The sequence below is a fragment of the Ricinus communis genome, chromosome 1 (genome assembly GCF_019578655.1).
Source record: "Ricinus communis isolate WT05 ecotype wild-type chromosome 1, ASM1957865v1, whole genome shotgun sequence".
In the NCBI taxonomy this organism is placed as follows: domain Eukaryota; kingdom Viridiplantae; phylum Streptophyta; class Magnoliopsida; order Malpighiales; family Euphorbiaceae; genus Ricinus; species Ricinus communis.
In genome coordinates, this window is record NC_063256.1 from 2,088,344 (window position 1) to 2,108,206 (window position 19,863).

The 19,863-nt window shown below is 33.7% G+C and overlaps 3 protein-coding genes across 6 annotated transcripts; 1 reads left to right on the top strand and 2 right to left on the bottom strand.

Annotated features, from left to right (window-relative positions):
- Positions 1–2,361: 2,361 nt before the first annotated feature.
- LOC8261893 (ascorbate transporter, chloroplastic) lies at positions 2,362–8,475 on the top strand. 2 transcript variants are annotated; one of them, XM_015728840.3, is made up of 11 exons: positions 2,362–2,644; positions 3,500–3,981; positions 4,176–4,283; positions 4,507–4,662; positions 4,860–5,075; positions 5,389–5,598; positions 5,788–5,925; positions 6,436–6,537; positions 7,564–7,629; positions 7,869–7,953; positions 8,063–8,475. In XM_015728840.3, the coding sequence occupies exons 1-11, from the start codon at positions 2,590–2,592 to the stop codon at positions 8,161–8,163; spliced, it is 1,719 nt and encodes a 572-aa protein (XP_015584326.1). In that variant the 5' UTR covers positions 2,362–2,589; the 3' UTR covers positions 8,164–8,475. The 2 variants fall into 2 exon arrangements, with proteins under 2 accessions (XP_015584326.1, XP_002511874.1); XM_002511828.4 differs by having other exon boundaries at positions 2,363–2,644; positions 8,066–8,475.
- Positions 8,476–9,715: 1,240 nt separating this feature from the next.
- Positions 9,716–12,681, bottom strand: LOC8261894 (cytochrome P450 86A8). Of its 2 annotated transcripts, XM_048372064.1 has the most exons (2): positions 11,937–12,681; positions 9,716–11,793 (listed from the first exon to the last, which is right to left on the bottom strand). In XM_048372064.1, exon 2 carries the CDS (start codon positions 11,731–11,733, stop codon positions 10,219–10,221), a length of 1,515 nt encoding a protein of 504 aa, XP_048228021.1. In that variant the 5' UTR covers positions 11,734–11,793; positions 11,937–12,681; the 3' UTR covers positions 9,716–10,218. The 2 variants fall into 2 exon arrangements, with proteins under 2 accessions (XP_048228021.1, XP_015584331.2); XM_015728845.3 differs by having other exon boundaries at positions 9,716–12,681.
- Positions 12,682–14,382: 1,701 nt separating this feature from the next.
- LOC8261895 (origin of replication complex subunit 5) lies at positions 14,383–19,233 on the bottom strand. Of its 2 annotated transcripts, XR_003080618.2 has the most exons (6): positions 18,736–19,233; positions 17,622–18,477; positions 17,110–17,529; positions 16,123–16,438; positions 15,649–15,947; positions 14,383–15,537 (listed from the first exon to the last, which is right to left on the bottom strand). XR_003080618.2 is itself a non-coding variant. In XM_015727458.3 (5 exons), the coding sequence occupies exons 2-5, from the start codon at positions 18,443–18,445 to the stop codon at positions 15,897–15,899; spliced, it is 1,611 nt and encodes a 536-aa protein (XP_015582944.1). In that variant the 5' UTR covers positions 18,446–18,477; positions 18,736–19,233; the 3' UTR covers positions 15,596–15,896. The 2 variants fall into 2 exon arrangements, 1 of the variants encoding a protein (XP_015582944.1); XM_015727458.3 differs by lacking the exon at positions 14,383–15,537 and having other exon boundaries at positions 15,596–15,947.
- Between the last annotated feature and the right edge of the window lie 630 nt (positions 19,234–19,863).

The window sequence follows — 19,863 nt, forward strand, 5'->3', positions numbered from 1 at the left end:
AATATTATAATGAGTAATATTTCAAATAAATAAAGGATTTACATAAGATCTAATATTACATTCATTCAATAAATAACAACTATTTTTTAAAAAATATTATTTAATATTTTGTTAGCACTAAATATTAATAGTTTAATTTTATATATGTCTTATTATTACTTTGATAATTTTTTATTAACTATTTTTAAGTTTACAAGATAAATGATTATTTAGATATTATTTATTACTAGTCTAAAGCTCAATATGCGCATAGATTTTTATAAAAAAATATATAAACCTAAATATTTTTAATAAATTTAACTAAATCAATTTTCATCAATTTGTTGTTAATATATAATTTTAAAAAAAATAATTTTCTTTTACTAAATGTCAAAATTTTAGATAATTTATTCAATTTAATTTTAAAATATAAGATTAGTCTAACACAAATATAAATTAAAAAAAGACAATAGAATATAATGATCTATTTTATTAGATTTTAAGTTTTTAGATAATTCAACTCAATATTATTTTTTTGGGTCTTATCTAATTTATTTTTTATTAATAATTTATGATTAAAGATTGATAGTGAACGAATAATATAATTTTTTTAAGAAAGTATGGTTTTTATTATATTTTAACATATTAAATTTTAAAATGTAGTTCAAATTTAAACTTAATGTATTCGTGCATATCTGTGTCTGCATATGGGCAATATATTCTTAATCATTTGCATAAAATTAATAATTATATTAATTCAAAGTCAAAAAATATATTTAATTATAATGAGACGTTAAATAGTTAATATATTTTAATATCACTTATTATCAAATATATCATATAAATTTGTTAAATATACATAACAAATGTAATAAAAAATTTATTTGAAGTATTTGATCAGATGGAAAGTAAACTTTAGGTAATATAAAACATGAGCAAATAAGTTTTATATTAAGAATACGCTAAGCAACCATCAAAATAAAAAAATGAATAAGGTCGTGAAAAAAATTATTAATTAGTTTTACAATTAATTTGAATTAATTTTATTAATTAATGATATTTTAAAAGATAAATATTTAAATTTTATTAATAATAATATGTAAAATAATAAATATTCCATCAAAATTAATATTTGATATTAATTCATTAATATTTTAAAAATATATTAAAAGTTTTTTAGCAAGTTATTAATTTTTTAAATAAATAAAGCTCAATGACTAAGATTTGAAAAGATAAATTTAATGTTTAGAATTTGATTATGATACCGGCATCATTTAACATCAAATAATGATTATATTCAGTATTTATTTAAAGTTTATGAGAAATCAGTTCTAAATAAATAATGAATAATAAAATAAAAATAGATTTACTGAAATATAAAAGAAAATTATATTATGCACGTATATTAAACATACCAAATAACAAAAGAATTTCCACTTTTATTAAAATAACAAAAGCACAAAAAATGCGTTTTATGAAATATCTTCAAGAAAATTAGTTGAATTAATTATTTTTACTAAATAAATAATTGATGATGAAATTACCAAAAAAATCGGCGATACTAGTTTATTTGTAGGAAAAAGTTTGAAATATGCAGCTTCTCTTCTTATATTTTGTTATATTTATTTTATATATTAATTTATTATTTTCCTATAATTTCTAATTTAATTTAAATTTTTTAAAAATTTTCTTTTAAACTGTGTTAATTTTGATTTTAAAATTTAATCATATTAAAATATACAAGTATATAATTATATTTAATTATGTAATTGTAATTCCACAATTCTTTCCACTTTTCACTCTCCTCCACCACATGTTTAAGAGGACTTAATGTCTAAGATTTTTGGCATTACAAAGAATGATTAATTGTACCTTTTTTTTCTTTCTAAAATATCAAAATTATATTTGAGCCAAAATAATATTTCAACATCTGAATGTAACAAAATGGTTCAACATTAGGGGGTCAAATTTCCACCTTTTCCCTAATTGTAATTGAGGAGAGTGGGAGAATTGCAGTGGACTACTTTCTTCTCCTGGCTGGCGTCACGTTTGCAAAATCCCAGTTGCCACGTCGCGCTCCGAATATTCCACGTGACCTCAAATTTAATAATCAGTTGATCCGAGGGCCACTTTTGCAATTGAGAAAAGCACCTCGGTAATCACGGCCCAGATTTTTCTCAGCTCAATTTCCATCAGTACCCTCCACATCACCCCCTTATTTACTAACCCAGCCAACAAGAATACAACTACAAATTCCCACTGCATGCTCTGGGGTAATTCAAGAATTTCGACCGTTTCTAATTGAAACCAATTCTTCACGAGGATGATATGCCACGTGTCAACCTCTCGACCTCCTTTCCTGGGTATATGAACAACCACTTGGATTTTTCCCGCTTTTGCTAGAGAAAAAAAAAAAAAAAGAGGAAAAAGAAATTTCATTTAGCTCTGTTTATCTCTCTGGACGAAGATACCAGAGATAGATAGACAGAGAGCCAGCTAAACAGAAACAGCCTCGATTTCTGAAATAGTAGAGCTTCCGTTTCTTTTAGTTTTCAAATGGTGTAAATTAGTTAGCTCTCTCAGCTTCGCTTTACTTAATTTACTAAAGCAATGGCTATCGGCAGCTTGATTTCTAACCGGAACCTCGGTTCTTTTATCGGCTCAGGTATCGTTTATTATTAGTAGCATTTTGTATCTGCATTCGTGTTTGTGGTTTATTGATTTAGCTTCATTTGTAGTTTTGTTTGGAACTGGAATTCACTGTTTCAAAATTATTTGACCAAAGAGATAAGACTTCATCTGGTTGCATAAAAGTTATATTTTATCTATTTGACTGAAGAGATAAAAGGCCATACAGAATTACATCTATTTTTTAATGAACCAAACTTTTTTGAATTATCTATTTACTTTGCTTAAAAACTAGCTCTATTATATCTCTTTAAAAAATTAATCGCCAGATGCAACCTTTTCTTTTATGGTTTAATTTATTAATTGACTAATCAACCGTTTCGCCAAACAAACGAAAGATTCTTTTTTCCTTTTCTTTTTTCTTTTTCTTTTGTTAAATTGTTTTGGTGTTTGTTTAGTTTTTTGGCTTTATTTAGCTGTTTTTTTTTTTTTTTCAATTATATTATTTTATATATATAATAACCTCAGGTAAAGCTCCTAAAAAAGAAATAACCTCTATTATTAACTAATTCAGTTCAGGCTGCACAGTTGATGGCTGATGCATTCAAGGACTCATTGCTTTCTATTTTCTTTACAAAAAAAAAAAAAAAGGTTCTGATTCAGAAGGTTATTTACTTATCTGAAGCTTTGGAAAATCCGCTCGGTCAAGAGTTGGTCAAACACTACCTGTGTGCTCGTGTGGCCCACTGTTTTTCAAAACCACAGTTACATTTGATTGTGCTAAGTGCTATACCTGAAGTGAAATCATGTAAAGACAGATTTTATTTTTAATGTTGCTATAAATAAATAAAAATCTTGTAACAAACATCTTCTAAACTTGTCTTATTGGCAGGAAAAGTTCGTGAACAAGCTATTTTACAGCATAAGGGAGAGCGGCCAAGCATTGCAGCTGCTAGATTTGCACATGGAAACATCTTCTACCGAAAGTGTCATAGCCAAATGGCCATTTCTTATACTTCCGGATTCTCATGTTCGCCAGTTCTTCGAGTCACCAATCACTCAAGCGAAAAAACTTCGAAATCCTTAGCAGTTCCTCTACAAAGAAGTCTAGGAAGATGTAACTGTTCTTCATATCCTTTTGTTGGTAATTGGCTTCAGCTGACCAAAGGACAATTTCAGCATTTTGAATTTGTCAAGGTCAACAGAACCCGTGCTCACTATAAATCCGAGGAGTATGACATAACGCAAGCTGCAGAGGGGTCAAGTGAGGCTGTATTAGTAGAAGGAAACCTCCCTTGGTGGGAGCAGTTTCCAAAGCGATGGGTGATTGTACTACTCTGTTTTATGGCATTTCTTTTATGCAACATGGACCGTGTGAGTACATTCCTTCTTTTTTCTATTCGTGGTAGCTTAGTTTTGGACCTTGTAAAGATATTTGGTCTTACACATGGATAGTTCTTTGTAGAAGCAACTTCTTTTTTGGCGATTCATTCAATTAGTTTCATGATATTTCTGCACTGACCAATTCGAGTTTTATCTTGACTAGCTTAGTATATGTTTCATTGTAGGTAAACATGAGCATTGCAATACTTCCAATGTCACAAGAGTTCAATTGGAACAGTGCAACAGTTGGTTTGATTCAGTCTTCATTTTTCTGGGGCTACCTAATGACTCAGGTATGATTCTGAATAACTGGAATATTTCAGAAACTCAAAAAAGTTGATACTGTATTGAGTGCATTCGCAGTTGTGAAGTAGTAGAGTTTCATGACTTGGAATTGAGCTTATTTCATAGTAAATGCTAGTGTTTTACTTACTCAATTTGTCAAATACCTGAGGTTGGGATTTTTATTCTAGTCACTTAGTAGATAACCATAATTCTTGATTTTCTGGAACATAGATTGTTGGAGGCATCTGGGCAGATAAAATTGGTGGAAAGCTAGTATTGGGTTTTGGAGTTGTCTGGTGGTCAATAGCTACAGTTTTGACTCCTATCGCTGCAAGAATTGGACTCCCATTCCTGTTGATGATGCGAGCTTTTATGGGAATTGGTGAGGTTGGTCTTTTATGCTACCTTTGGTTTTAATATATTTTGCTAGTTTTCAGATATCTAAATGCACAATCTCAGTTTTTCTTCTTGTACTTAAATTGGTGGGACTTGGTTAGAGTCCCACAATCCTGTATTCTAAATAAGTGTCATTTCTTTTCTGTAAGTGGTTAGAAGGTTTTAATGGTGGTCTACTTTGTGTACAGGGTGTTGCTATGCCCGCTATGAATAATATTCTTTCTAAGTGGATTCCTGTCTCAGAGAGAAGCAGATCACTTGCCCTAGTTTATAGTGGCATGTATCTTGGTTCTGTCATGGGATTAGCTGTCTCTCCTGTTCTAATCCAAAAATTTGGATGGCCATCAGTCTTCTACTCATTTGGATCACTAGGAAGTATATGGTTTGCTTTATGGCTAAGAAAGGTACATACTGCTCCTTTTAGCTGTTTTTCAGTGCAAACCTTTAAACTTTATAGATTCTTATTTTATTTATTTTATCTTTATAAGATATGGTTAAAAACTTACAAAACTAGCTGACAATTATTTAGATCAGTTTAATGCTGCACTATACTCGCCAGTTTTCTCGTATTGAATTATTCCTTGCTTCAGGGAGAAATGAGCTGAACTTAAATTTCTATTCTACTAATGAGTCATGATAATGAGGTATTAGAACCAAGGAATGGTGTGTATGCCACTTTTTGGAACTTAGCTTCAACTTTGCTACCTCTTTCCCCAGGCTTATAGCTCTCCAAAAGAAGACCCAGAGCTTAGCGCACAGGAAAAAAAGCTTATATTGGGAGGCAGTGTATCAAAGGAACCTGTTTCAGTCATTCCTTGGAAATTAATACTATCAAAAGCACCTGTTTGGGCTCTCATTATTTCTCACTTCTGCCATAATTGGGGAACTTTTATTCTTTTAACGTGGATGCCTACATACTACAATCAGGTGATTGAGATATTGCTCACATAATTAGAGAACATCCATCACTGGGTGCATAATTCAATTTCTTACGGTGGACTTCTTAATAGATGCCATCACTGATGGATTTCAAATAAGCAAGATCTCATAATCTGATAGCTAGATCATATTTAAACTAACTTGCTTTTTCCTCATTTTTTGGGGTTATTTTCTCAGGTTTTGAAGTTTAATCTCACGGAATCTGGGCTATTCTGTGTCTTGCCATGGTTGACCATGGCTTTTTTCGCAAATATAGGAGGGTGGATTGCTGACACACTAGTGAGCAAAGGTCTTTCCATAACTGCAGTTCGAAAGGCAAGGATCAAATACTGCTTTCATTCTTAGTTGTATAATTCTTTTTTTAGGCATTAGTGTTGCTGCAGCATGGCGGATCAGCTTTGGTTATTAACATGGCTGATTTGTATTCTGAACAGTATAAAATGTCGGTAGTCTGTGATTCTGACAAAAGAAATGGAGTAGTCTGTATGCTGACATTGCCACATATCATATAGTGCTCAGTTCTATCATCCAAATCAGCATTTTGCAACAATGTGTTGTGTGTTAATGTGACAGTCTGTTAATAATATGAGGTTTGTTTGCTTATGGAATGACATTGTCTATTATATGAGTTTCATGAAGATATTAAGAGTAGCCAAATAAGTTCTATGAATTAAGATCAAATTCAAGAGTTGGTTCCATTTATAAGCTCAAAATATTTTAGGCATGGTAATAGAAATATTCACTTTTTGGTTATAGTTCTTCCTAAATGAGCTCTTTCTGTTTTTTCAAGTTAAATGATAGTTCTTTAAAACATTTCTGTTGCAGATCATGCAATCAATTGGCTTTTTAGGGCCAGCTTTCTTTCTAACACAGCTGAGCCATGTTAGGACTCCTGCTATGGCTGTACTATGCATGGCCTGCAGTCAGGTTTGTTTAAATTGATATCACTTTCGCCCAACCTTGAATTGTTTCCTTTTATCTTCAAGTATTTTAACTTGTTTTTGTTTTCCAAATATGCAATTATATGTCTTCGTTCATGGTAAAATTAGTTGAATTGGAAACTTAAGTTTATGAATTATGGATTTTCTGATCTTGCAATTATATAAGAAAGCTGGTGCGGTAAAAGCATCATGGCATATTGTGTCCTTCTTTAATGCACATCGTAATAAGTGTAGCTTGGTAGCTTTGATGGGATTGGCAGGTAGAGAGTCCTTATCAGTTTGTAACCTTCTCCAGAACTAATTAGATAGGAAGATTCACTCTTCAGATGATTGGAACACAGTTCCGGAATAGTTTTCTTATAACCTTTCTTCTGATGTTATGGAAGCTATGTAGAAATAGATTGGAAGACAAGTTCATTATTAAACTGTTACAAGCAATTAAAACACTTGAAGGAAACTGATCTAGTCCAGCTCTCTTTACACTGCATCTGGATTGGACTGGGCTGTCTTGTCGAAGGAAGATACATCTTTCGTTTTCTTAGTTTTCTGCTTCTTCTTCTAGCCTTTTTCTGCTAGGAAATAGTCCTATACCTCCATATTATGCTCGCCAAAATGGGAAAGTCTACACAGTTTACTTCAGATGCCTTGAGCGTTGAATGAACTTTGGAAACCAAAATACCCAGTTTTGTAAAACAAGGCAAGTGTCCATACCCGTGCATTTTTATCGTGCAATGAGATGATGCATGTCAATATGCTCTAAATGGTAAAGAAAAAGGAACGCAGAAACACTTGTAAAATTCCAAAAAATGTTCTAGGGCCTTCAATGGCATGGTTATATCTAATAGTGAAATGACACAAGTACCCTATGTGAGCTAATGTATGAGTAGATTAATGCACCATGTGAATGATACCAACAACAAGCTGGATCCAGATGTAGGTTGTATTATTCGATTGACTTTTTAGTTTGTTATGTTTTTCATTTATTCACCTTGATGTACACTGTTGGAGACAGGGATCTGATGCATTCTCTCAGTCTGGTCTCTATTCCAATCACCAAGACATCGGCCCCCGTTATGCTGTGAGTTGTTTCCTTAATTTTGTGATGCAACAAATGTAATTATTGATGATCCAAGTAATACATCACTGATGACAGGCATAGTGATCAATAGAATTGATTTAACCACATGCAATTAGAAAATTAGTTTGATCTTTATAGAATTATCTTACTTGTTTGTCAAATGATAAGTAATTTTATTGAATTTATTAACATATTCGTAAGATGATTCTGACAAGCAAATTAATAAGCTTCATTTACAGGGAGTTCTATTAGGACTATCAAATACTGCAGGAGTGCTTGCTGGCGTCTTTGGTACTGCTGCTACTGGATACATTCTCCAAAGAGGTAAGAAAAACTGAAAGCAGTCCTACTTTACTCTGTTGTGGGGCCTGAACTTTTTTGTCTTCTTCGAGTTTTTCTGGGTTTGTTGTCTACTTCTGAAACTCTATTCCAGCAGGTTCTTGGGATGATGTGTTTAAGGTGGCTGTAGTATTATACATCATAGGCACATTAGTCTGGAACTTATTTTCAACTGGAGAGAAAATTCTGGACTAGAAAAACGCAAGAAACATTCAGGTGAAGATGCACTACATGAAAGAGACAAAAGGCAACGAGATCGGAGTATAAAGAAATTGAAGGAGAAAAAAGTAGATTCATAAAAGAAGCACAAATTCAAGGGTTAAAACCTTGCTCAAACAACTAAAGGCTAAGATGGAGCCAGTTCGAAAGTTTTGCTGCCAGCTTTGAGGTCCCTGATTTTCTTTGACATATAATGGGATGGTTTTTAATAGACCTTTTGAATCGGTTACATGTCCTTTTCTTTTCCTTCCATTTGCATATGAGAAAAAAAATCGCCCTTTCATTTCATTTGCATGTTTATTGATGTAGATGACGGGCAACTGAATTGCAGCCATACAATGCTTCATGTTACATATCCATCATTAAAAAGTTAAAAACACTAGAAACAAGACTTGTTTGCCCTCCTTTGTTCCTGCAGCTTTTATGAAGACAACGACACAGCAATGACGGGTAGACAACCCCAGGCGGAAACCATAATTAATTACTTCTATTTGTTTTTCTTTCTGGTCCAGTTTCTTATTATAAAATAGCATGCTAATTGATCAATTAGAAGCCTAGAAGACAAACAAATTAGCATGTTAATAAAATAATGCCTAGATTCATGCATAAGAGGAGAATGAGGTAAAGGTGAATCTCACATAAGGTAACAAGGTAAAAGTTGATAATTTTTTATGCTTTGTGTGTTAGATTCCTGCATTAGATTATCTAGCATAAAGATTGCCAACAATTTAATTTGAAGTGCATGACCACCATTAATAACTTAATATGATATAACGCATCCTTGATGAGTGTGCGAAGGTGATGGCCATGTAAAAGGACTCTTACAGGCAAAGAAAAAATGTTCAAGCATGCAGTTGGTAGAAAGGGGTAGAGTGGCAGGCAGGCGTTGCAACTATGACTGCTCATTAATTACGAAATACTAATTATTTAAAGAATCAGAGAATAACCCAACCACACAAAAAGCAAAGGGAAAGGATGATCCGGCACCACTCCTTGTGCGTTTCCAAATAAGTACTAATTTTGACTGTTTATGTTCATCATTTTTAGAATCCGAGAACAAACCCAATTGTACTCCAACTGAAAGTCAGTATAAAATTCAATGGGAATAATTATAAAAATCCTCTTGTGCTTATAAAATATGTTCTAATTTTGATAACTCGAACAATTTGATGGGTTCAGGCAATTCTTCCAGTTAAGCAAAAAAGAAAAATGCAAAGTTCGCGAGGGTAGAGCCGAGTTACATTTATAATTTTGGGAGAGAAAACAAAATGATTCCATTAATTTAAGATATCAAACATAACATATATGTATATATTAAATTCCCAAAACTAGCTATAAAAAATGAGTACATAATATTTAAAAAAGAAAACAATAATCATCTGCCTATTATGCATCTTAATTAACTATCATTAACCATCTTTATATGAAAAGAAAAAAAAAAAACTAATTAAAGAAAATCTATGTATCATCAATAATCATTTGTTTTGTTTCGGAACCAATTAAGAAATACGACAATGTAATAGCAGTCTGACTATCAACAATAAGCATTATTTTCATATCTTCAATGCAATTACAAATATCAAAGATATAGGAAGACAAACTTTGAGGCGGAGACACAAATTAATAAAAATAAACAATTACATAAATAAAGAATTTAGAAAAATTCTTAAAAATAAAGATTGCCATCAAAACAAAAGCAAAGAGAGTTAGTTCAAAAAACTCACTCTACTCTTCCACTTTCTCTCCTTTGCTCTCCAACAATTAAATGGAAGAAACTCAGCTATAAGTTGATGATTTATGACAGTAGTGTGTATAAATGATGAATATATATATGTATATATATATATATATATATATGGATGTAAATATAGCTCTCTATCAACTCTTTTGTGTACCCTTCAGAACTCGTGAGAAACATAATATCAGATGGCCCTCAAATACGTACCCTTCTCCACATGCAATGTTCAACCTCTGAATACTCAATTTCTCTCTGTGTCCATTACCAAACACACCAACCCTTCATCAATAACCTTAAACTACACCAACTACCTCCTCTTCTCCACTCTCACTAACTCCGTTACATCTAACGCCATCCCTTCCCTCATTATTATTCCTGACCAAATTATTCCTCGTAATTACTCTTGCTGCAGTTCCTTCTAAGTTTCTTTTATGCACATTCACCTTAAGCCCGTCTTTCATGAACAATGTTAGTGACATCTTCTGCTCTACCTTGTGCCCCGGTACCAACGTTATCCGGTGCCGGAGCAGCAGTGCCGCCGCCACTGACTTCATTTGCAAATATGCCAAATGTTTTCCTAAGCATATTCTTGGACCTGCATTGAACGCTACAAATTTATAAGAGTCATGCTTCATAAAATTCTTTCCGTCTTCTGATAGCCATCTCTCTGGTTTAAACTCCAAGCAATCATCGCCCCAAGTTGACCTCATTCTCCCTGTTGCATATATCGAGTAAGTCACCGATGAGCCAGCCGGCACGAATGTTCCGTCCGGTAACACATCGTCGGCCACAACATGCTTTGAGTCTTCAGGAACAGAAGGATAAAGCCTTAGGGTTTCTGATAATGCTGCTTTTAAGTAGATCAAACGATCAACTTCTTCAAACCCTAGTGGCTCATTAACCCATTTTGACACGTCAGCACCACGTGTCTCATTCAAAACGGTGCATATTTCATCCAAGATTTTCTCTTCCACTGATGGGTTTTGGATGATCAACCAAAAGAACCAGCTCAATGCAACTGATGACGTGTCACGTCCAGCTAAGATGAAATTGAGTGCTACGTGTTGAAGAAATGTGTCTGAGTAGGATTCCTTTTTCTTCATGAATCTTGACAGCAAATCGTCATGCAAATTTCCGTCTTTTTGTTGGTTTAATAACTCTTTCTTACGTGCGTTGATAACGGCCGTTAAGTACTCGTCAAGCTGAGTAAGGCTTCGGCTTAAGTCCACTTCCATGCCAAGCCGAAGCCATTTTTTAAACTTCCACAAAACTTCAGGCAAAATAAACCGTTGAAGAGAGGCTTCTGTGGCTTGGTCAAAAGCCAAAGCGAAGCTGTTATCAGGGAGTCCCGGCGCGCACGTCTGTGGATCCTGGCCAAAAGCCAAGCCGCATATATTATCAAAAGTGAGACGGAGCAATGTGTCTTGAAGATCAACAGGCTCGGCTTTGAGTTGAGCCGTTTCAAGAATAGGGCAGAATCTCAACTTTATAGCCCGGCTCACCCATCGAGCCATAGCTTGGCGAAGAGTCCTGGTGGTGAATTCAAGTGCGGCAGTCCTGCGTTGAAACAGCCAGGTGTCGCCATCGGAGTTAAAGATCCCTTCACCTAGCAAATCATGGAATACGGCTTGCCACGTGGGACCTTTAGGGTAATTGTCGAAGCGGGTTTTCAAGATGTGCTCAATATTTCTCGGGTCACACGTGACAGTCACGAGACCTTGCTTCTTAGCAAGAAAAGGAATAGCACAGATGCAAGTTTGGTACGTCCCACCACACGCGCGGAGATTGTCACAGATCCAGTCATGCATGCGGTCACAATTCTCGATCAAGCCGGGAAGACTACCCAACAACGGCCAGACACGTGGGCCCTTTAACGACCGTGAGATGAAAGTGAACCACAAAAGATAAGCAGTAACGGCAGAGAAAAGCATTAACGCCGTAGATACATCCATAGTATAGACGAATACGAGCATGTGAAGAAGGAAAGAAAAAAGAAAAGACACGTACGTACCTTTGAAGAATATTAAGGGCGAAAAGTGATTAAAATGGACACAAAAACAAAAACCCAGATTCTTGCTTTCTTGAAAAAATGGAGCTTTGTTATGGGTTTTTCAAAATGAGCAGAACTGTACAAGCAAGCAAAGAAATGGAGTAGGTTTTGGGTGTAATCTTTTAAGAGAAATGCAGAGAGAAAAAGGAGAAGAAAATGGTAAGAGTAGTACAGAAACGAAGTGTAGTGATAAAGGAGATTTATAGGTGAAACGTATTGAAAGGCAATTATTAAGGACAGACTGTTTCTTGAAGTTACACCATTGCTCTTTCTGTATCTCTCTCTCTATCTCTAACAATCAGATGCAGTACCATTAATGCCCTGAGAGGTCGTTGAAGACTTTGAAGGTAAAAACAGTCATCACTTTTTATTTCTCTTTCTCTCCTTAGCGAACTACTCTAGCAAAAACCTCAAGAAATGACCTTTGGTGTCTCTCTCTCTCTCTCTCTCTCATGCGCACACACACACACCTAATTTTGCAGGCGAGGGAAGAGGGCCTTAAATTCTAGCATTGAATGAAGAGAATTTAATGGGATTGGTTGAGGAACTAATTAAGAAAGCAGCAAAAAAGAGACAAACAAAGCAGTAGTATAAGCTCAAAATTAACAACGGATCATGCAATGTAATCCAATCTGTTTTGGGACCTTAAGAATGGATCGTTTGCTGGTTTTTTGTTTGTGTGATGTAACATAAAAAGCAATTGTTTACTTTATCTGGGTATCAATTACTACTCTTTTTTATAACTAGTGGTAGCAGTAGTAATCGTAGTCTTAAATGAAAATGGGTTTGTCATGTGGGATTTTGGTTAGGGTTCGGTGAGCAACCCGCCAACAATTTATAACACTTTTCCCTTTGCTTATGAAATTCACTCACTCTTTTCTTCTTTTCCTTTTTCTTATTATCTCTAAGAAAGAAAAAAAAAAGATCTTGCATCCACAGATATAAATAAATTAGCTTCAGTACTTATCACACAGTTTTGACCTTCTCTATTAATGCTTTCTTATTATTAAATGTTATGATAAAAAACATTGTGCCCAGACCTCCTTGTGCCTCTGGTATTTCTGATACCGGGTTGCTGGTATTGGATTACACTTTGCAAAATATATACTATAAAAGTCAATTCTACATTCCTGTTCACCTGAAAGCCCTTCACCAGCAGTCTCTCTACGTTTGATTTTATTGCTTTTGAAATATTTCTTGAATGCTTTATAAATAATATTAAACTGGAAAATGTTACTGTACAAATAATATTGTAATGATTAGTTAAATATCCATAAAGTAAAAAATAAAGATAAATTAATGCCATTTAGAGAAATAATTATTCAATTATCCATTCTAGAACTAGTCATATAATGGATTACTACACTTATCATTGTTATTTTAAATTCTTCTTAACTACTTTGGATGTGCTAGATCCTCGCCGCCAATAATCATGGTAAGTGATAGGAGTGAAAGCCATGGGAGAACCATAGTTTTTAGTGTAGTGTCAAATCTTTTGGCTAGTTTGTACTATTGTATTCACATATAATTTTTAAAACCACTAAATTAGATTTAGTTTGTGAATGTTAATTACATTTTCATTGGCTAAATTAGATTTAGTTTGTGAATGTTAATTACATTTTCATTGGCTAGTTATCTATAATTTTTATTTTTATCTTTTTAGCTGGGTAAGGTTTGTATGACCTACTTTGAAAATGGATCAAGGAAACCAATTCGGTTATCCATTAAACTTAAGGAACTTTGAAATTGCAACTTTGCTAAAATTTATACAGATGACGAAGCGGCTAAGATCATGAATATAAAAACATTTTCAAGAACCGTTGACCTATCTTCTGTTGATGCACCAATTGCAAAACCACAGACGTTTCGAGATAGAAGAAAAATAAATGGGGTAGGGGACCAACTGTAGGTGAGTTCCTACGATGGTCGATGAAGCTACCCTCTTGTCATTAACCAAGAACTCAAAAAATATATAAGTCTGGAATAAATTAATTTCCTTTGGTCAGCTTCTAAAGGAAAATGCCTTCCATTGAAATTTAGTTTCTCAAGTTTGCCGGTAGGAAGGCTTAAAAACTATTAACTTCCTTTTGTGTAGAGTTCTTGGCGTTATAGCAATTTTCTTTGACAAGTTCTATACTGAAGCTATGGTCATGAACGAAATAAGAGGTTTGCGGAAATTATTCCTTTAACAAAAAATCAACATGACTCTTATACTTTATTTGATAAAAGATAATAATTGGCATTTTATAGTCCGGATGATAAAGTAATATCATCTTCGATCTCAAATTATCTTAAGATCTTTTGAATGCTAAAGTTTAAGTTTCAGAAATCTCAAAAACAAAAAATAAGATAAACCAAAGAAAAATAATACTCCAGAGCTTCATCTGAATAAAATGGGGACTCAATTCTATGGAAAACAGGAAGGGGGACATTTTAAGATGTGGAAGTCAACCGTATATAGGTTAGTGTGTAAGAGGATCATGAAGTTGACTTGGGTCTCAATAAATATGAGATATTGGAATTCGATAATCCGGGGTTGACATTTTCTACTCTTCAGACGATGCACAAAGTTCAGAACCATGTTTTCACCATCTTAAGAATCAACCAAAAGAAACAAAAGCAGTTGGGAGTATATGAAACCACTGACTCTCAATTACTCAAAATGCAATAACTTCGTGTTGAAAGGTCTATTCTCAATATCCTTGTCTATTTGGAAAACTATTTAAAGAACAAAATAAAAAGGCCAAGCCTTCTCCTTTCTGATAAATATACTGTGGAGAGGTGGAAGGTTGATAGGATACTGTGTGGGAGTTAAATAGAATCAATCAGCATATTAATAGAAAATATTAAAGAAAACTGTAGCATGAGAAAAGCTTTTTAAGGAAACATACGACAAGGGTTTTAGGTTTTTGCATCAGTTTAAGATGTTAACACGATAAGGATGGTCAAAAACTCGTTATCTCTATTAATACAAACAGAACCCTCTATTTTCATTCTCAGAAAAGATTGAGGATTAGTACTTCACTAGTCTAAAAATAATAATAAATTCCTTTCTCCAAAAATAAGGCTTAGTCTAGTTTTGGTGTGGTTATTATGATTCAGACAGTGTACCTTCAAAAGAATTTTGAGATGTTGCTGTCAGCTCCAAAATAATTCATTCCTTCCTTAGTCATCTAAGAGAACCAATTAATTCGCCTTTTTCTTTTCTTTCTTTCTTTCTATATTTCTTTTGTTTCCTATGAATTTATTCAGTTGCTTGGATGTCTAATCTTTCTAACCAAAAGGCTTTGAGATCAATAAAATTGTCGACAACCATATTACATAAATGTGTGGATGATAATTTGCAAGCTGGTGAAGAAGTAGAAATTACTTGGAGATTTAACTATACAAACTGAATACCAATGGTAATTGATTTTCGAGTAAATTTAGAGATGCAGTGAGCTAAGAGGGGTCACGAGATGGTTAGATATAGTCATGTAACCCTCCCCTTCCTTTTCCGGACTCTTGCCTCCCCCAAAAATAATGTAGAAAATGACTCACAGGGACATCACTAAAAACAAAGCTGCAACCGAGACAAATTAATGTTCGTTTCAAATCAGAACTCAGGAAAGATCAGAAAAGGAATGAAGGCATGAGAATCTGGAATAAAAGAACAATTCTAAAGGGTACATACATTGAGAGTATGTCATCAGACTCCACATAAACTTGTTCAGGTCTTGTTCAGGTCAGATAATTAGCTTTTCTAAACTAGACTCTTCCGACCGCTGATTTCATGGACTACGCCGATTTCATGGACTACATATGTCATGTTTGATGAACTGAATAATACAAAAATTACATCAAAATAGGGGCTGAATGAAAGTGTAGGCCAGAAAATCACATCACCTCTCAAACTTCTTAGGACAGATCACATCACCAACATCATCTTCTGTACATGTAATTTGGCAGAGGAAACCTCAGGCTCCTTGCTACCTACAATACATTTCAAATAACATGCGGATGATGATTGATTGGTGAATTTACACTTCCATAAATAGAAGGAACATCAAGCTCCTTGTTATTTGCAAACTGTAGCCCAATTAATGAGGAAAAAGAGGAAGAAAACATGTCACAATTCACGCCTAGAACAAAGGCAATAAAATATTACCTTCAGAGCCAAGTCTTCAGAAACTGTAGACCGATACCGAGTTGAACCTTCCAAAGGGCAGCTTCCTCCTTTAATGATAAAATTAGCGTTACAAAGACTTGCTAGTTGCATTAAAACATCAGAGACCAGTCCACTATCCCCACCCTGAACTCTCAGTACATCATTTCCATGTTCTTCTTCATCAAGCAAATCATCTGCTGCAGATGATATACATTGATATATAGCTAATAACCTCTCCAATGGGAAAGTTCCAGGACCTTTCATAAGTAACTCCTGTTCTGCAGCTTCCTTCTGCTCCATTGACTTTTCAGAAGCCCTGAGCAAGAAGTTTAACCAGAGGAATAAAACATTTGTTAGGGCAGCAAGCTTTGTACCACAATGTATAATGAGTTACCAACACTTTTCAGGCTACAATTAACAAATAAATACTCCAATTGGAATGGACCAACTTTTACCATAATAAATAGATAGCTAATTTTTATGTGCCTTAGTCAATAATAACAAACAGTGATCTTTGAATTAGCAATTCAACAAGTTGATAAGCATAAAGCAGGGCATTCACAGCAAACCGTAAGTTAACTGACCAAAAAATATATATACTATGTAATGAAGCAGTTTTTTTTTGTTATCATGAAGTTTGCCATCTTGAACGCAATATACTAAGCACATTTCTTGTTCATTTGGTTCAGACAACAAGATAAAGAATTGGCAGGTAGATGCACTTTCTTCTAAAAACTGCAAAAGGTCCTCTGGGCTCAGTTTTCTTTTCTTTTTCTTTTTTAAGGTAAGAAGAAAATAAAACTGATAAGAATAAATGATGACCAGTTAGCAATGACAGCAAAAGTAAGTTTTTCCAGCAAACTTCAATAACAAAATTCTGGAAGGACGTCACTCCAAAACCATAAATTCTTTTATTTAAAATATAATAAATAAAATAAAAGGTAGAATTATGTACCAAGCAACCTACCAGAATGTTACTGCACTTACTTTCTCTTACGTTTGCAATTATCTGAACCCCCAGTTGAATCAAATAGGGATGCATCAAGTGTAGCTGGGTTTCTCGAAGCAAGAAATGCTGAAATAAGAAGATACTTTGCAGAAGTAGACATATGGAAATCTACCTCAGCAAAATCTGCCTCACCTTCTGGATTTCTTTTCCTGCATTTGTGTTTTTCCTCCTTATTGGATTCAACTTCAACGGAAGTCTGAGAGGGAACCGAGAATACTTCATTCAAAGAAGAGGCAATGTGTGGCTGAAAGCGACTGAACAATCTTCTCTTCATTTCTTCATTAGGTACATGTTCCAAATCACGTAAGGGTTCACAATATTTTCTAAATAATGATGTAAAACCAGTAGACAATTCATCCATGCGTCTGGTAGTTCTGCAAAATGGCTTGAGTACAACACTAGACAAAAAGCAAAAGAGCATTCAGTGGTTGGATAAATATGGAGAAAAGGTCAAAGGGGAAGCACAAACAGGAAGAAATCATGTTCTTACTCAAGAAAGCAGGAGTAGAGCTTTCGATTTTCTTGGTTTCTCAAGAAAATTTGGCGAATATCTTCTTCCGTGTATTCGGGGAAATAAACAGGAATAGGTTCTATGAATCCCAAATTGGAATAAAAAGTATCAGGAGATGTATTGCTAATATATATAAGACCCACTTCAGGCATCTTCAGAAGATCATAAAGACAAAACAAGAAAGGTAACATAGTGGAACTCTTATCCCAAGTGCGAACAAGCTCCAAATTGTCAAATATCAAATAAAGCATATTTCCATAGGGAAGTTTCCCAGAATTCCCCTTGAGCTCATCAATGATACTACCCAAAGCATCATGAAGAAAATTAACAAAATCAGATGGCTTTTCACAGCGTTTAGAACTAGAATAACCATTGGCTGAATTCTTACTATGAAACAGCAACTGATTTAAAATGGATTCAAACAAAATACGAGGACTATAACAAGTCCGGCAGCTTACATAAACAAAAGGGCGATTAAGATGCCTAAAGATCTGGAGAACAATACTAGTTTTTCCAGTAGAAGAAGCTCCATAGAGAAACAATGGAAGCATAGGAGAATTCAAGGGACCCAAAAGACGCAACAATTCAGAAATCTGAACCTTTCTAGCAGGAAAACTAGATAGAAGATCACCAAAATTAATCCGTTCACCTCTAAATACAAGATCATTGAGAGTAGGAGTGTAGGATTCACTTATTTTAGTTCTTCCAATGTCATTGCCCGTAGTAGCAGGAGCTGAAGAAGAGGATCGAGTTCGAGTTGTCATTCTTGTAAATTGTGGACTATTATTATCCTCTTTACCCATTTTCTTTCAACACTGAGCACCATTCACAGTTTCTGGGACATTAAAGACACGCTTCATTTAGCAACCACCATATAGGCATAGTAATTAAACTTAATTAAGCTAACAGAATCAACCAGAATCTTCAAAGAGAAACCTAATCGAAACGGAGATATATGAAATATAAGAGATATGTATATAGCTTATGGTTAATCAAAACTTCAATATACAGGTAGAATGAAAGGATTATAAATCATCTCCATTTTCTCAGCAAACAAACAGAGGCAATAAGAAGAGGAGAGATCAAAGGTTACCGGAGAATCGACGGGTAAAACGGCGTTTGCTAGCGGCAAATGTGGAATCAAAACCCTAATATTGATAGGTGTAGATGGGTATCACAGAAGAAAATTAAGAAAAGGAAAATGTGAGACAAAGTTTCCCGCCAAGTGGGCTGGAAGCTCATCGCGAGGGGAGGTGCAGAACCAAATTACCAGATTAGCCTCCTCTTTCTCTTTTTCCTAATAAGTTTTTTTGTCAAATTTAATTCTAAAGTGGCCTAAGCTAAGTTTTTTTATGAACGCTTATAACATGGAACCCGATTCATCGTTCTATATGAATTAGGGCCTATAAATAGCACGTGTATATGTGGAGAAGGAAAGATATAACACTTTACACTTCCTTTTAAGTTGTATAATAGGGAGATTTTTATTTATATTTTTTCATATTTTTTTTAAATTGTACCGTTTAAATTTTTTAGATTATAATAAAATATATTTATAAAAATTAATATTATATTAAAAATTATATATTAAATAAAATATTTTATATATTTATAAAAATTAATTGTTTATTTATATATTGTGTTATATGACTATTATAATTATTTTACTGTCACTATTTAAAAAAAAATTGTGTTGACATGTGTATTTTCTTTAACACGTGATATTTTTTTTAATTGAATAAAATAAATTTCAAATAAATCAGGATTTATATTTTCTAAAGTTATAGCACCTTATTTTTTATATTCAATTTTCATAAATTCAGTAATTGTGCATATTCTTTTACTGTACTATTATAATTTTATGTTACATTATTATTGTTTATTTGTCATCATTAATGTAATATACTGTTGTGGTTTTATTTATTGTGATAGAATGTTTGAACAATAAAAATCATTTAAAAAAATTAGTAAGAGAATTAAAAGGTCAACAGATAAAAATGTTTGGACAAGAATTTACAATTGGAGAAAGCTTAAAATAACGTAATTTAACTGAACTATGAAAAAATATCATAAGGTTAAACGAGCACTTGCATATGTCACAATAGGGACGGACAATGGGTGAAGGTTAAGAGATATAAAATCGGTTGAATACTGGGCATACGCAATCCCTTCATCCTAACGGGGCATATAAACCATTGAAATGTATAAGCCTGAGGGAGGA

Bases quoted from the DNA above. Each gene is read 5' to 3' on its own strand.
- LOC8261893 (XM_015728840.3), top strand. From the start codon at position 2,590: ATGGCTATCGGCAGCTTGATTTCTAACCGGAACCTCGGTTCTTTTATC. The intron at 3,982-4,175 runs GTGAGTACATTC...GTTTCATTGTAG, and splicing joins TTTTATGCAACATGGACCGT to GTAAACATGAGCATTGCAAT. The intron at 4,284-4,506 runs GTATGATTCTGA...TCTGGAACATAG, and splicing joins GGGGCTACCTAATGACTCAG to ATTGTTGGAGGCATCTGGGC.
- LOC8261894 (XM_015728845.3), bottom strand. From the start codon at position 11,898: ATGCTCGTATTCGTCTATACTATGGATGTATCTACGGCGTTAATGCTT.
- LOC8261895 (XM_015727458.3), bottom strand. From the start codon at position 18,445: ATGGGTAAAGAGGATAATAATAGTCCACAATTTACAAGAATGACAACT. The intron at 17,530-17,621 runs GTAAGAACATGA...CTTTTTGTCTAG, and splicing joins CTCTACTCCTGCTTTCTTGA to TGTTGTACTCAAGCCATTTT. The intron at 16,439-17,109 runs GTAAGTGCAGTA...CTTCTTGCTCAG, and splicing joins AATTGCAAACGTAAGAGAAA to GGCTTCTGAAAAGTCAATGG.